Source organism: Sceloporus undulatus, chromosome 3 (genome assembly GCF_019175285.1).
Source record: "Sceloporus undulatus isolate JIND9_A2432 ecotype Alabama chromosome 3, SceUnd_v1.1, whole genome shotgun sequence".
Classification (NCBI taxonomy): domain Eukaryota; kingdom Metazoa; phylum Chordata; class Lepidosauria; order Squamata; family Phrynosomatidae; genus Sceloporus; species Sceloporus undulatus.
In genome coordinates, this window is record NC_056524.1 from 111,998,157 (window position 1) to 112,012,657 (window position 14,501).

Below are 14,501 nucleotides of genomic sequence, written 5' to 3' on the forward strand. Positions count from 1 at the left end.
AATTAGATGGTACCCTGTCCTCAGGCTTACAATCTAAAAAGACATGACACAAAATGAGAAGGGAATGGTGGTGAAGAAGGGGAACAGGTCCAGCAGTTCTTCTCTCCCTCTGAGGCCTGGACCAAGGCTGATGGACTGAAGGGAGGGCTCTTCTTCTTAGTTCAGGCCAGGCCTGATGGAGCTGGGCCTGCATTTCCCCCTCCATGGCCGGATGGCACCAGATGGATTGGAGGGAGGGCTCTTTTTCTTAGAAGGCACTTGGAAGGCAGAGGTCCATGTAGAACCAGCAGTTTCTTCTTCCTCCTGGCCCCACATAGTCATTGTGGTCCTCCCATTCTCTCTGCTGGGGTATTTTATCCTCTTCTCTCTCTCAGAGTCCATAGCAGTGGCGGTTGGAATGGAGGGAGATGTAGGGAGGATGGTTCCTGTATTGTTTGCATCCCTGAATTTATTATTAGGATGGGTGAAATTAGCTTTTCTATTTAAGGAAATTAGCTTCCCTTCTCTGCCTTAACCTTAATGCTCAGGGTCTTCAGAGGGCTGCTTCAGACACATTCCCTTTTCCTCCAAGTCATCTGAGAGTGTGTCCTGCTGTTGGCATCTCCTTCCTTACTGGTTAGCATGCAGAGATGCACTTCTCCCCAGGGTGCACAAGTGGCAGGCCGTAGTGTCCAGTATTTTAAGCTGCAGCAGAGTAGGGTGAGAGGAGTGGAGTTTGGGAGGGGGAAAGAGAGGTTTGAGGGAGAAGGGGGGCAGGCAGAGACTGCAGTGACACTGCCTTCCCTGGGCTGGTCTGAAGCATCTCACTGGTGACAGGCCTGGGAGCACGTGGCTACGTCATGGAAAGCCAGGCTCTCTCCATGCAAATCTCAACTCCTCCTCCTACTCTGCCTATAACTCATAGCCAAGGCTGAGGAGCAAAATCCAGTGTGTATGTGTGTGAGTGTGTGTGTGAGTGTGCATGCATGCGTGTGTATCTTTCTCTCTCTCTCTCTCTGCATGCAAGTATGTGTGTCTGTGTGTGCCAGTGTGAATGAGGTGCTGAAGATCATTCCCTTCCCTCCCCTCCCTTCCCTGTAATGCATGCCAGTGTTGGATGAAGCAGGGCGAGGGAGAGGAAAAAAAGAGGAGAGCTGCCTCTGTGGTGTGTCTGTTTGCCTATTTGCATCTGTTGTGCAGGCTGACTGGGAACTGCAGGTGCCACACAGTTTCATACATAGCTGAGAGATGCTCTGATGGTAAAAAGAAGCAGCCCTTCTTCCAGAGCGGAGCAGCATCTGCCTTCATCAATCAGACTTGTGCTGGATGGTGCTGCTGCTGGTGCTACAGACGGTGGTGTGCTCTCTCTTCCCAGGGCTGCACCATGGCAGTCTTTTAGTAGGATGCATCCTCCTGCCTTGGCTTTGTTCTGCAGATCCACCCATCCTCCCAGCCACCAAGTCACAGGCGATGGTGTCCTCTTTGGTGGGGACCTTTCGTGCTTTACTACTCTTGTCTCGGGTTCTTAGTTGTTGGCCTTGGCTGGGGTTTCATCACCTCCTGTCTTTTGGGTTGGCTTCAGCCTGAAGGGGAGGACAAACAAAAACACAAGAGAGAGAAAGACAGAAAGAGACAAAGAACAAGACAAGAAAGAGGATCTATGTCTTTTCTTCTTCTTCCACAGTTTTGGGTGACAATCCAGCATCGTTCACCGTTTGGCTGAAAAAAACAAAAACAAAAAGGCATCCATTGAGAAGAAGTCTGAAAGAAATCAACCACGTGAGGGGGAAAAAGGGGGGAAAAGACCCTGGGAGAGCAGGATTGGATCTTTTTTTCTTTTCTTTTCCCTTTCCCCCACCTTCTTTTTTCTTTTTCTTTTTCCCCCCTGGTCTGTACTAAACCTGGTGCCCCTTTCGAGGAGGAGAACTGCTCCCGATTTTATTTTTATTATTATTTTTATTAGTAGTATTCTTATTATGCAACAGCCCCAAGGATCTCCTCTTTCTCCGGGTGTATAAGCGCGGGATTGCTTTTCGCCCAAATCAATGTGGTTTCTTTGGAGCATTTTCAGCAAAGGATCGCATATGCTGCAGTGTCTTTGTGGCAAGAGTCTTAAGAAAAACAAGAACCCAACTGGTAAGAACCCATAGAGATCGCTGCGTTGTGCCTTTGTGTTGCTGCTCTCTCTCTCTTGCTGTCTGTTGCTCTGCAGTCCTATGGAGGGGGGGGGGAGAATGGGGGCTGGGGTGGCCCTACTGGGAACCAGCTGGTTGCATCCACATTGGAGAAATAACCCGGTTTGGCACCGCTTTAACTCTTTGTCTGGCTCAAGGCTCCGCTCTGGGCCCACAACAAACTCCAACTCCCAGAATTCCATAGCCTTGAGCCAAAGAGTTAAAGCGGTTCCAAACCGGGTTATTTCTCCAGTCTGGATGCAGCCTGTCCCCTTCCCTCCCTGCATCCTTAGGGGCAGATCGTTGCCCAAATTGGTGCCAGGGCCTGGTTGCCACTCTCTCTTGCCAGCCTGCAGCTGGCAGGGGCACCTAAGGGCTTCTTCCCACAGGAGTGTCCTGCAAGAGACTTTTCGCCTCAACTCAAGAAGGTGGCTTCCTTGCTTCCCATCAAGTGCACCAAAAGTCAGCTGTGAGGGTGTGTGTTATCCAAGCAGGGATTCAGCCCCCAAACCCTTTCTTTCCCCCTCATCCCTGAAGGGGTGACACTTTCACAGAGCTTGTGCCTGGAAGGGAACTAAAGGGGTGAGGGGAGAGAGTCCATCCCTCCATCTCTATATAGCAGGGAGAGAGCCTTGTGGATGTCTGTATATATGTGCAGAGAGAGAAATAGAGGCATCCTTATTAGGATGAGCAACCCTTTCTTTTAGGTCTGCATTTCAGGTGTGTGTCTGTGGGGAGAGGACACTTGCAGTGCAATTACATAAGGAAATAAGGCAAAAAAAAAAAAATTGGGATGCCCTAACCCTTAGGACTCCCTCTCCCTCAATGCCTCCCTCTCCACAGACCCTTGCTAATGGAAGCCTTGCAAGGAAGGACTCCCACAGCCCGCCCAGCCCAGCTCCCCGCCCCAAAAGGCCACCCACCACACAGACACACAGACACACACGGCCCAACACAGGGATAGTTGTCGTCACCTGTGTGGCAGAAGGGGTGGCAGCAGGTGTGTCTCTCTGTGTGTGGAAAGGGTCTGTTTTGGAGGGCAAGGAGCTGGAGGCTGAGGAGACTCTACACACACACAAACAAACACAAACACACTGTGTCTCTCTCCCTGTGTGTGTGTGGTGTTTTTGTGGCGGTGTTGGCTCTGCCCTGCAGTGGCTGCCTTTCTCCAAAGCGGGAGGCTCCTGACGCGGGGACTGCAGTGTAGTAGATCATTGGCATCCTCTGACAACCCCCTTCTTCAGCCCAACATCAACAAGCTGCAGCAGGGGTTTGGCACCTGCTTCGGGGCTGGCAAAGGGACCCCCTGGGCCACCCCCACCAGAGAGCCTTCCCTCTCTCTGCACTGCAGGGATAACCTAGTTTGACACCGCTTGGACTGGCCCAGACTCCAGGCTCTGGAATTCTGGGAATGGTCATTCCCAGAATTCCATAGCTTTGAGCCAGGGCAGTCCAAGCGGTGTCAAACTGGGTTATCCCTGCAGTGCAGAGGCAACCTGCCGCAGCAAAGAGAGGAGCTCTTTCCCAAAGAGAGAGGAGCTAGCTTGTCTCTCCAGAGGAGAGAAAAAAAGAGAGGCAAGGAGCTGGAGCTTTGCCCTTTCTCGCTTCAAGGCACTGCGGTGCCTTGTGAGGGGACAACTTTGAGCCAAAGGCGCCCTCTGGCACCCTAAGGAGAAAGCCAAGGGCCTCCCACCGACCCAAAGGGGAAGCCTGGCGCCTTCCCCCTCTTCCAGGAAACCTTCTTGGGTGTCCCAAGAGAGAGAAGTGACCCCAGCAAACTTACTTGTTGGCCTCCTCTTTCCTTTAACAATTTCTTCATTTCAACCAATAAAGACCTTTATCACACAAAGGTGTCGCCTAGTCGAGAAACAAAATGATAATAATAATAATAATAATAATAATAATAATAATAATAATAATAATAAATTATTTCTATCCGACCTCTTGTATAAGATCGAAGGGTGCCAGAAGCAGCCTTTCCATTGAAAAGAGAAAAAGGCATGAGGGGGGCTGAAGGAACAGGGTGGCTGGATTTGCGAAACACAAAGAAGGACAAGGTGCCACAAAACTGTAGGACCTTCCAGAAAAAAAATGCAGGGTATGACCAAATAAAAGCTCCAAATGCTCCTATAAATGCAAGTGCGTGCTTTTTAGACGTGCTCAAAATCCTTCCCAGAGAGAAGGTTGGAATGTAGAACATGTCCTGGAAAAGGAGGACATCTGGCCTCCCTGAACTAGGGAGCACCTGAGTGTTTGGGACTCCCTAAACCTGTTTGCATCATGAGAAGGCAGGAACAGTGTTAGGAAAGGTGGAGGGACGTAGAAAGAGAGGAAGGGCACATGCCAGATGGATGGACTCTTTTAAGCAATTTATGGGTATGAATTTGCAGGACTTGAGCAGAGCAGCGGAGGAGAGGGAATCTTGGAGGTGTCTCATCCACGATCGACTCAAAAACAGTTCACAACAACAAAAATCCTGTCCAGGCACAACCTCCTTGAGAGTGACTCCTCAGCACAGATCCCTTTAGGATGTCTTCTAAGGAAGCTGCCCTAATGAGCTGGTTTCAAGATGTTTCAGCCATGGTGGACATTCTTTGGGATGCCTACATTCCTCCTCGAAAGGTGTTGTAGATTGGTTGTCCTAGGATGTGGCCGAAATGAGGAACATTATTCGAGGCCTTTAGGAATCCAGTTGTGAGCCCTCCTATTCTCAGTGTGCATTTTCCCCTCACTGCAGCCCAGTATTCTGAGTTCTTGCAAAGTGGTTCTGTGGCACTGTTTCTGGTTCTTCCCACACAGAGGGAAAAGTACTTCAGGTCTTGGCGAGGTGACACATAATTCAGTGCAAGTTGTAGATATGTTGCATAGCAAGGCATTCTGATGGCTAAAGAGGCTGAACAGAGTGTGGCCAAATCTAAGGGGGCTGAATCTGTTGAAGAATCCCAGGTATCCTGTTGGGAACCTTTCAGCATGACTGCGTTAGCAGGGTAGCAACCAACATTGGTGGATTTTGAGGAACACATTCATGCTGTTTGTTTTCCTGAAGTTGCTGATTTCCTCTCTCATAACACACAACTGTTCTCTCTCTGACATAAACTCCTTGGGCTTATTGTTGTGGTAATACAGTTTTCCTCCTCGCATTCTGCTTCAGTGAGAGCTTTTAATACAAGCCGCAAGTAGTCTGTGGTCCTGAGGTACACGTCTGCCATTTAATTAATTGATCAATTAATGTGAAATATAGGCAAGCCCCTCTAAACTGTAAAACAGCCCTGAGGAATTGTCTGACCATGATCTATCATGTTTGGTTTGTTATGACTCAGAAGAGCATAAATAGATTAAAATTTTGAGATGGAAAAGACTTGGCATTGCTTGCAGTGCCTACTTGAGAAGATTTCTTTGACCGTGGTTCATGCACTTTAACAGATCAAATGAATGGACCATGTTCTAAAGTTTGTGTTTAGTAGCAGTTGTGTATGATGCTATTACTCATGATACAGGAAGTTTTGATCTTTGGGGGAGTGGGAAACCTGGAGGTTTTCCCAGGTATTCCCATAGTCAGAATGTAATAATCTCATATGTGGTTTTCTGCTTATACAAAAGAAAGGTTGTGTAATTCTGAAGCACCAAGGTTGTCCTAAATTCAGTGGGCTTTATTACTAGGTAAACTCAGTGGACAAACTCCAGCACATCAGAAAACCCAAACAAAACTATATGTATTTAAAAATTTGCATGATAATTCAGAGTTTTGAGATGTTAATGTTCAAACCTAGTCATCTCTATTAGATTTGTTAATAGATGAGATGAGAGAAAAAATTGCTTCACTTTTTTCTTCTTCAGAGGAATAAATAGCCATTGTTGCATCCGTGCAAATGAATTTAAATGATATCTTGCATCTGTTTTACGTATGGTTTTCTGGTATTTTATCCACACATTAAAAGTGGACTTTTATTACATGAAGTACTTATTTTATGAAGACAACGTAGTTGCAGGCTTTTATACTTCTGGTGCATGATACAAAATTTATAATCTTAAATTTGCTTTAAAAACTGCATGCCACATAGTAATAACTACAGTATTCATCATCTTGATTGAAAATGTGTTTTGAAAAATAATATTGAATGTCTGTGTTTGTAGCTTCTCTAACACTTATGTCTGTGCTGTTAAGAAACATTTGCACATTTCTGTAGATTTTTAAAATAACTGTGTTATTTGCCTTTCTCCTGTTTTCCTTTCCTTTCCTTTATTTACTTCTTAGGTTTCTTTAATATTTCACCAAATGCTGTTTGTAATATGGCATGAGTTTCTCACTGACTTTTATAAAAGGACAAAATAGCCCAACCATAGTTTTCCCACCAAAATAACAGCAGAAATATTAAGCTTGGATAAATATACTTGTGACTTTCAAAGTGCAGTTTTTTGCAAGTGCTGTTTTGATCCTTAACATTCCACTTCTAATGCTTGTGTATCATGTTATCATTAAAGTTGTTTTGCCTTGTTACCTTGATTTATCCCCATACATTAGGCCTTGTTTTGTCATGAACTTTGGAGTCTTGAACTTTTTGTCATAGTCAGCTGAGTTGAATTTTGTCATCATAGTTTTGGGAAGGCAGGGTTGAAATCTGTTATTCTGGGTTGGATAAGAGCAGCCTGAGTCATCTTTTTGTATCAAGGAAGTATGCTGCATGACCCAAAAGATTCATTCTGAATCTCCTCAGGTATCACAGAGGATGTCTGAACAGAACTTTCTTGTCAGAATTGTGCACAATTCAAGTTTTACATCCAATGTCTCAAGGCCTTAGGCAGACTGAGGAAAAAAATTGAGTGTCATCATGAGAGGGCCGCAAGTTGTTAGTTATTTACTGAGCTGTTATATTTTTACTGTCAGAGAGGAGGAGAAGGGCTTGTTGGATTCCCCCCCCCCCCCTCTTATAGAAAAATAACCTGAGTGACTTTAGGTACAGTGTGCCCATATGGATGGGTGGGGGCATCATTTGCTGCTTTGTCTCAGGCTGCAAATTATTTTAGTTTGGTCCTGCAGTATTTTCTATGGCATAGCAAGGGCTACTGGTAGGAACCTTTCACATTTTTCACTGCTGCAATACTGCTTTAAAAATATTTTGCCCCCTCCATTGAATTACTCAGTATGATACTACTGTTGTGTTAATTCTAACATGGTCACAAAAATGCAACTGGACTGCATAAGGCTATATGTGAATGAAAAAGAAACACCACTTACATTTCTGCTCCAAATTCAGGAATGCACAGCTGTGGACCTGCAGGCAGCACTGGGCTTGCAACATGGTTTTGCTTGGCAAACAATCATGTACCTGTACCATCCAAGCATATGTCACTATATTGGCTTGAAATGGAGGAGAAGACAATATGAGGGATGAAAAATAAGCTGCAGAGAGCCTCTGCACTGCTTCAGTGATCATGGAAGTGCCTCCTTTCTTCAGCCTGCTTATCCTGCTCTTCTAAACCTAATATTTGATGGTGGTGGTGGTGGTGGTGGGGTAATCTCCTTCACTAGTGTCTATACAAAGATAAATGTACGTATGTTTGTGGAGGGGAGTGATGGTGTCAGGGCCTAGGCCCTAGAAGATACCAAGCCAGCAAGCGGGGGGGGGCATTCATACTATACAATTATAGCACTACTGTGTGTGTGCCTTCAGGTCACCATTTGACTTATGGTGACCTCATGAATTTCATAGGGTTTTCTTAGGCAAGGAATCCTCGAAGGTGGTTTTGCCTGTTCTTTCTTCTGAAATATTGGCTACAGCACCTGGTATTCATTACTGGTCTCTTATCCAAGTACTAACCAGAGCTGACCATGTTTAGCTTCCAATATCAGGTGAGATCTGGTGCCTTTAAGGTATTTAGGCTACCACTTTAATTTGCATGGTCTCATCCTGAGGTTTGTAATCTGGTGAGGCACCAGAGGAACTCTCTGGGTGAGAATTGTAAATGCATCTCCCTAAATTGCCAATCGCAGGATTCCATAGGATGAAACCATGGCAGTTAAAGTGAAATAATCGTATTATAATTATGCAGTGTTAATAGGTCCCAGGCTTAGGACCTTATCACACTGGAGGTGAAGCACCCAAATCCTGTGGATAGACAGGGTTTAAATCGTGGCAATATCCCACAAAAATGGGATTGTTTTCAGACATGTCAGGCTAATTGAGCATTAACGCGACATTAATCCATGCAGAAAGTGGGTAAAATCACACCGCTTTTTTACTTTCAGGATTTTCCTGAAAGTAAAAAGCTGTGCAATTTTGCAACTTTCTGCACGGGTTAATGTCGCGTTAATGCTCAATTAGCCCAGTGTAGTCTGAAAACAATTCCACTTTTGCGGGATATTCCTGGATTTAAATCCCATTTATCCATGGGATTGGGGCACTTCCCTCTTGTATGATAAGATCCTTATTGAGAACTGATGTCTCAGCTCTTGCCCTTGTGTCACTTTCTATTATATTTGAGCAACATTTTTACCCATACAGGAAACATTCCCCACTTCTCCAAGAATGAGAATCATCCTGCAACCAAGAGTGGTTTTATCTGCTGCCCCCCACATAACAGTGTGCCATTAGCAGTGATGGAATTAAGACAGGCTGAGACTCTAAGCCTGGGACAGGAACTGTGAAACTCTTCAGATATTCTTGGACTGCATCCTCTAGCATTCCTCACCACTGGTTATGTTGGCTAGGGCTGAAATTGCAGTTCAAAACCATTGGGAAACCTGCATAATTTCTGCACCCCCTCCTAAAATGTCATGCTTAAAAGGCCTAATGACATCACCAAAATATGTATATTCTATAGTTTTTTTTAATGGAGGGGATATGTTTAAGTGGTGGTGGCCTCCTTCTCCTCTATATTTAGAGGGCCCCTCATAATCTGATGTCAACAGTAGTTTACTTAGTTTATGAATAAATTCAACACTGCCCTCAGTTTAGACCTGGCCAAATTTGTAAATTAAGGGATTTGTCAGTTTAAGTTGCCCCCCCCATTTTGGTTTGGAGCTGTTTGGTGTAGTGCTTCTCAAAGGGGTAGTTACTGAGCCAGTGCTAAATCATGAATCATTGGCTGCTGATCTGCTAAGAGTTTCCAGAAAAGAAAGACCAATATGGTACTAGTCCCTGAATTTATCAGGGGGGAAAAAAGCTGCCCCCCCACATCAGCCCCCAAAGCACTGGGATATATATATATGTGTGTGTGTCTGTTTTCAGATAGAAACAGTTATTAAAATTGTAGAGATATCTATTTAGCAGTGGTTATATTTTGAAATCCTTGTCTCGTCGTCACCATTTCAGAAGCGGAAACTGAAGTTAACAGACACAAGTCTTTTCTGTTGTAATTGGAAGAATAAGTGACCTCAGGTGCAGGTCTGACTGCAGCTCACAGCATCCTTCCTGATTTATCTGCAACTATAATTAGAGAATGTGTAGAAAGCAAGCTGTATGAGCTGCACACTTTTCCTTTAAGAAGCAAGATGGCTTTATGGTTGGAAGGCCTCGTGGGAAGTAGAAAAGGGCAGTTTGAAATAGATGCTGGAGTGAGCATTTGGGACTTGAACCATGTCTTCAGAGGACCAGGACAAGATTGGACCAGTACTACTGTTGTTTAATTGAGTTGTTTATGCTTCTTTTAAAAAGTTAAAGGTTGTAACCATGTATGCTGTCTTGTTGTTGTTCTGTTTCAGTAGGTTGTTAGAGGTACCGTACCTGTTGATTTTGGAAAAACCAGCTGTGTATGACTGTTTCCCCATTCAAAGGTATTGTGGGAAGGGCTCTGTGCATATGTTCTAATAAACATGCAGCTGCAGTGCTAGGCCCTGTGTCCCACATATTCATGTAGCCTTCAAAAAACATCTGAAAAATGCTCCTGGTTTGCCAGAGGCCATTGAATGGATTCAAACATGAACAGCAAAGCTGAGCCAGTGGCTCTCATATATGACCTTCTTTAGTGTAGAATGGACTGTTCTCTATTTATTGACGTTAATGTGCATGTAATGCCTTGAGAACTCAGGGTCAAGCATCACATTGTGGTAAATGCATTTTTTTCTTTACATTTGTGTTACGTGACTTTAAGACAGTAGCCATGGAGCCGTGACATAAGTGGAGGGTTCTCTTTGTAATAGAAAGGTTCTTATAATATATACTTCTGAAAAGTTGCTGTTCCTGTTCTCCTCCTCCACAGGAAAGCTGGATGCCAGTAGTAGTTTTCTTCATGGGGAAAAATGGGAACTTGGAGGAAGCAGGGGATTTTTATTAGGACTATAGCATATGCTGGGAAGAAAGGTTAAAACCTCTTGCAACATACTCTTGTAACATAGTCTTGATCAGGATTAGAGTCCATGTAGCTGTTATTAAATAGCAACACACAACACAAATAAGGAGCATTTAATGCGTCATGTAGTTTGGGCTCCTTAATATCTTTTGCAGTCTGTATTGGGTTCTATCCAACAGGTTGAGAATTACAATTACACAGTCCTTTATGCTAGTTTAAGCAAAAACATGGGCACTGGGTAAATAATGGAAGAATTATCAATTAGTTTGGCCACCTGGCAATGATATAATGTTCTACTTCCTCCTCCTTAGTTCAAATGTCATTTTGGAGTATTGGCAATCATAAATCTGTAGTTTGTGTGTGTGTATGGGAGAGGGAGAGAGAGAGAGAGAGAGAAATAAAGTGGGATGCTGGTAGGAGCAGAAAAATGGGGCTGATCTCTGCTTCCAAATAATCAGGTGCCTGGATAACACAGTCACACAATGTTATCTGTCTCTTTATGGTACCCTCATTTTGCACATTGATAGAAAGACCAGTTTAATATCTTGTGTTGTTCTCTGTATAAAACATATGCCAAACAATGTATGAAGTACCCTCACATTTGGCAGTAGTCACCCATTGATTAAAAATTATGTTTAGGAATTTCCATTTTAGATGAACTTCCATTTTTCTTAGGATGCTGTGATGCAGGAGTTCCCAGTCTTTTTGACTCTAAGAGCCCTTATTTCTATGGTGGAGCCCCTATCTATGTCTTACAAGTTAATGGTGTTTAGGAGTATATATTATATTTTTATTCTTTAATTTCATTCAATTTTTATTTCATTTTCCTGGAACCCCTGCTGTGATGGTATGCCACTTTTCAAGAGTCAAACTGCTGTGTTGGCAATAGCCAACTTTATTAGATGTGTCTTGAGGAACTGCTATTTAATTGACATACCGATGGGCCACTTGTAGCCTTCCAAATATTGTTGGACTGAAACTCCTGTCATCCCTTATAAGTAATAATTCCGCCCAGGGCTTCTGGGAGGTATACGCCAGCCTCATGTGGAGAGGGTCATAAGTTACCCATGTCACAATTTTCTGCAATAATGGATAGGATGCAGAAGTGGTAGGAGGATGATTGGGGGGTATCCTACAGGGATTTGGAACCATCTGCATTGACATAAAGCTTTGTGCCAAATATATTGCAGCAAGCTCTTAGAATGGGATTATAACTGACAGTAATAAGAGAACAGAAGACTGAATCCTCTACTCACCTTACATATACTGCTGATATTGGATCTCTCTTCACTGTCTGAAGCAATCCACATGCATAATTTCCAAGCTTCTGGCTTATTGTTGATCAGTATTTAATTTTACTTCAGATACATATACCCTACCTCAAAGTGTTGTATAATACCTGAATATACACTAGAAAACAAACATTATTAAATACCTGATTAAAATAACAGCATGTGGGTTATTTAAAACAACAACAGATAAGCACCTAGAAGGGGTCAGATATCCTAAGACACTATGAAATCCTCTAGAGACCAGGTATGGTGTTGCCTAGCTCTTAAAGGATAACAAGAAGATTGCTGTTTCTAGGAAAGGAGTTTCATAAATTGGGTGCCACCATGATAAGGGCTCTCTATGAGCTAGATGCCCAGCTAAACTCCAAAGATGAGAAAACATGGAGAAAGTGCTTTACAACAAGGATAACTTGCTGACAAGTTCACATGGGAAAACATAGCTTTCCTCTCTTTGTGTGCATGTATGTGTGTGCAATTCAGGTTGCCTGTTGATTTATTGCAATCCTATGAATTTCATAGGCAATGAATACTCAAAAATGGTTTGCTATTGCTCTCCTATGAAATATAGCCAACAGTGCTTGGTATAACGTGGCAATCCCCCACCCAAATACTAACCAGGCCAAAGAGAGCAATAGCAAGTACACACTTAGCAGTGAAGTAGCACTCCCTAAGAGGTCTACAAAGTGTAAGCCAATTGGCTTCCAAGATCAGACAGGATTTTCTGCCTTCTGGATATCTAGGCTTCTATAGGCATTCTGTACAGGTTCCTATATTAATTAGAGAATTGCAGAAAAGAATAATTCAACATGAGAAGTTACTCTTACCTTTCCTGCTGGGAAAAGCTACACATGGCAAAATTTGACCTTGTATGCATTCCTTAAAAATACAGGAAATCTCCCAGAGTCTTCACTCAAGAAATGTAATTGTTATAAGGCAAATATTCTGCTAAAGCCAAAAATGAAAGTATATGGATAACTAAATGTGTGTATATATGTATTATGCAGTATGTTGTTTATATTTCACAAGGAAGTCTGCAAAGGTCCTAGAATTTGTATGCCAAGGTGTTAATATATATGCATAGCATGCTATCTATTATGAAGTTAATAGATGCATGCTGTTGGCATGCTCCTCACAGCCAGCAAATGAAAAATGACCTATTTACATGGATGTCGCCTACTGAAGCACTTGCCCACCATATAATATATTTTCCACATTTATACAAATACAAAACTTCTTCCTGATCAAATTAAAATGTGCATTGCCCTTCCTAATGGGTGAAATGCTTTCATGCCCATGACTCTTTCAGTTTGATACATACACTTGTAACAAAACCCTATACATACTCTCTTGGAATAAATTTGTACTCTGTTTCTGATAGCCATGCATAATGCCCTGTAAGAGAACGATTTGCATTTTAGGGATATTTATATTTATATCATTATTGAAAGAGAGATACATATGCTGCATATTTGTTTTATATGTAATATAAAACAGGTTTCAATATAATTATTTTCAGGCTAGCTCATAAGGCCAATAATAAATATGACTACAGAAAAACAATACAGCAGATGAAATGTTGATATTTGCTTAGTTTTAACATCAGTTATTTTTGAGAGGATAATTTTTGAGAGGCCAATTTAATGTGAATGTTGCTCTTGAGTATGAATTGTGTTAGCACGTCAAAAGATGATGCACAAAAAACAGATAAGGGTATCCAGAAAATTGTGCCAGTTCATTTAGAAATAAGCTCCTTTATGTCCATGGCTGCCTAATTTCTAGCAAGTGTGTTTTATAGTGCAGTCTTATGTCTGTTTAACTGGACTTAAGTCTTGCTGTGTTTAGTTGAGTTTATTTACTGGTTAAAACTTCTTAAGGTTGCAATACTGTCCACATGTGAACCAGTTAAATTCATTGGGGCTTACTCCTGTGAATCTATACATCAAATTCTGCTGCAGATATCCGAGCCAGAAAGGGGCCAGGTGTCATGAAAAGAAGATTGTTTGGGGGCAGGGGGGGGCTAATTACTCTGTTGGAAGCAGAAATCCAACCTTGGTTCCTGGCCTTATACTGAGCCAGAGCATTGGTCTGTCCAGGTCAACACAATCTACACTGGATAGTAGTTTGTTTAAGATTTCAGGTAACCGTCTCTCACCTGGGACACATGTAAAAGATATGTTCTATTGTTGTTCTATGGACTTTCACCTAAAGTTACTTTCATAAACCAATGTGATAAAACAAAAAGCAGTACTGTCTTGCAAGCACATGTTGATAGCATCTGCATTACAGCATCATCACAGCCCTATTTGTGCATAACAAAAGTCTGATTCACACTTGATTTCTGTACACTTCTGTAGTTGATGACTGATAACTCAATATGGGAAGTGACTCTGTTGAAAAGTGGAAAGTAATGTGATGAGATAAATGTTTATCTATTATTATAATCATGTATGTGTGAGCCAGCCTATGATACCATTTAAAGAAAAAACAACGTGGCATCCGTTGCTTTCTACGTCATCGATTCATAATACATCCTATTTCCAATGAAGACAGTTGTAGGGCGGATATACCCTCAGTAAAGTGAGGCTGGGAGCCAGATGCTGTTTGACACCAGTTCCCAGTACAGTCAGCCCTTGGTATACACGGACTTGCCATCCATGGATTTAAGCATCCGTGGACAGCAAGCCCATGTTCCCAACGGCTGCACAGCCATGTGGTCGCACCATTAGGAATAACGGATTCTTACCTGCCTCCCCCGAGGGCTCAGGCT

At 42.9% G+C, this 14,501-nt stretch overlaps 1 protein-coding gene across 2 annotated transcripts in view; it reads left to right on the forward strand.

Annotated features, from left to right (window-relative positions):
• Positions 1-879: 879 nt before the first annotated feature.
• Positions 880-14,501, forward strand: part of FGF14 (fibroblast growth factor 14) — a 363,780-nt gene continuing 350,158 nt past the window's right edge. Inside the window, exon 1 of one of the 2 annotated variants that reach the window (XM_042460633.1) lies at positions 880-2,115. In XM_042460633.1, coding sequence (XP_042316567.1) covers positions 2,025-2,115 — 91 coding nt within the window. In that variant the 5' untranslated portion in view covers positions 880-2,024. The remainder of the gene's footprint in view (positions 2,116-14,501) is intronic. The other variant, XM_042460634.1, reaches the window with a different exon arrangement.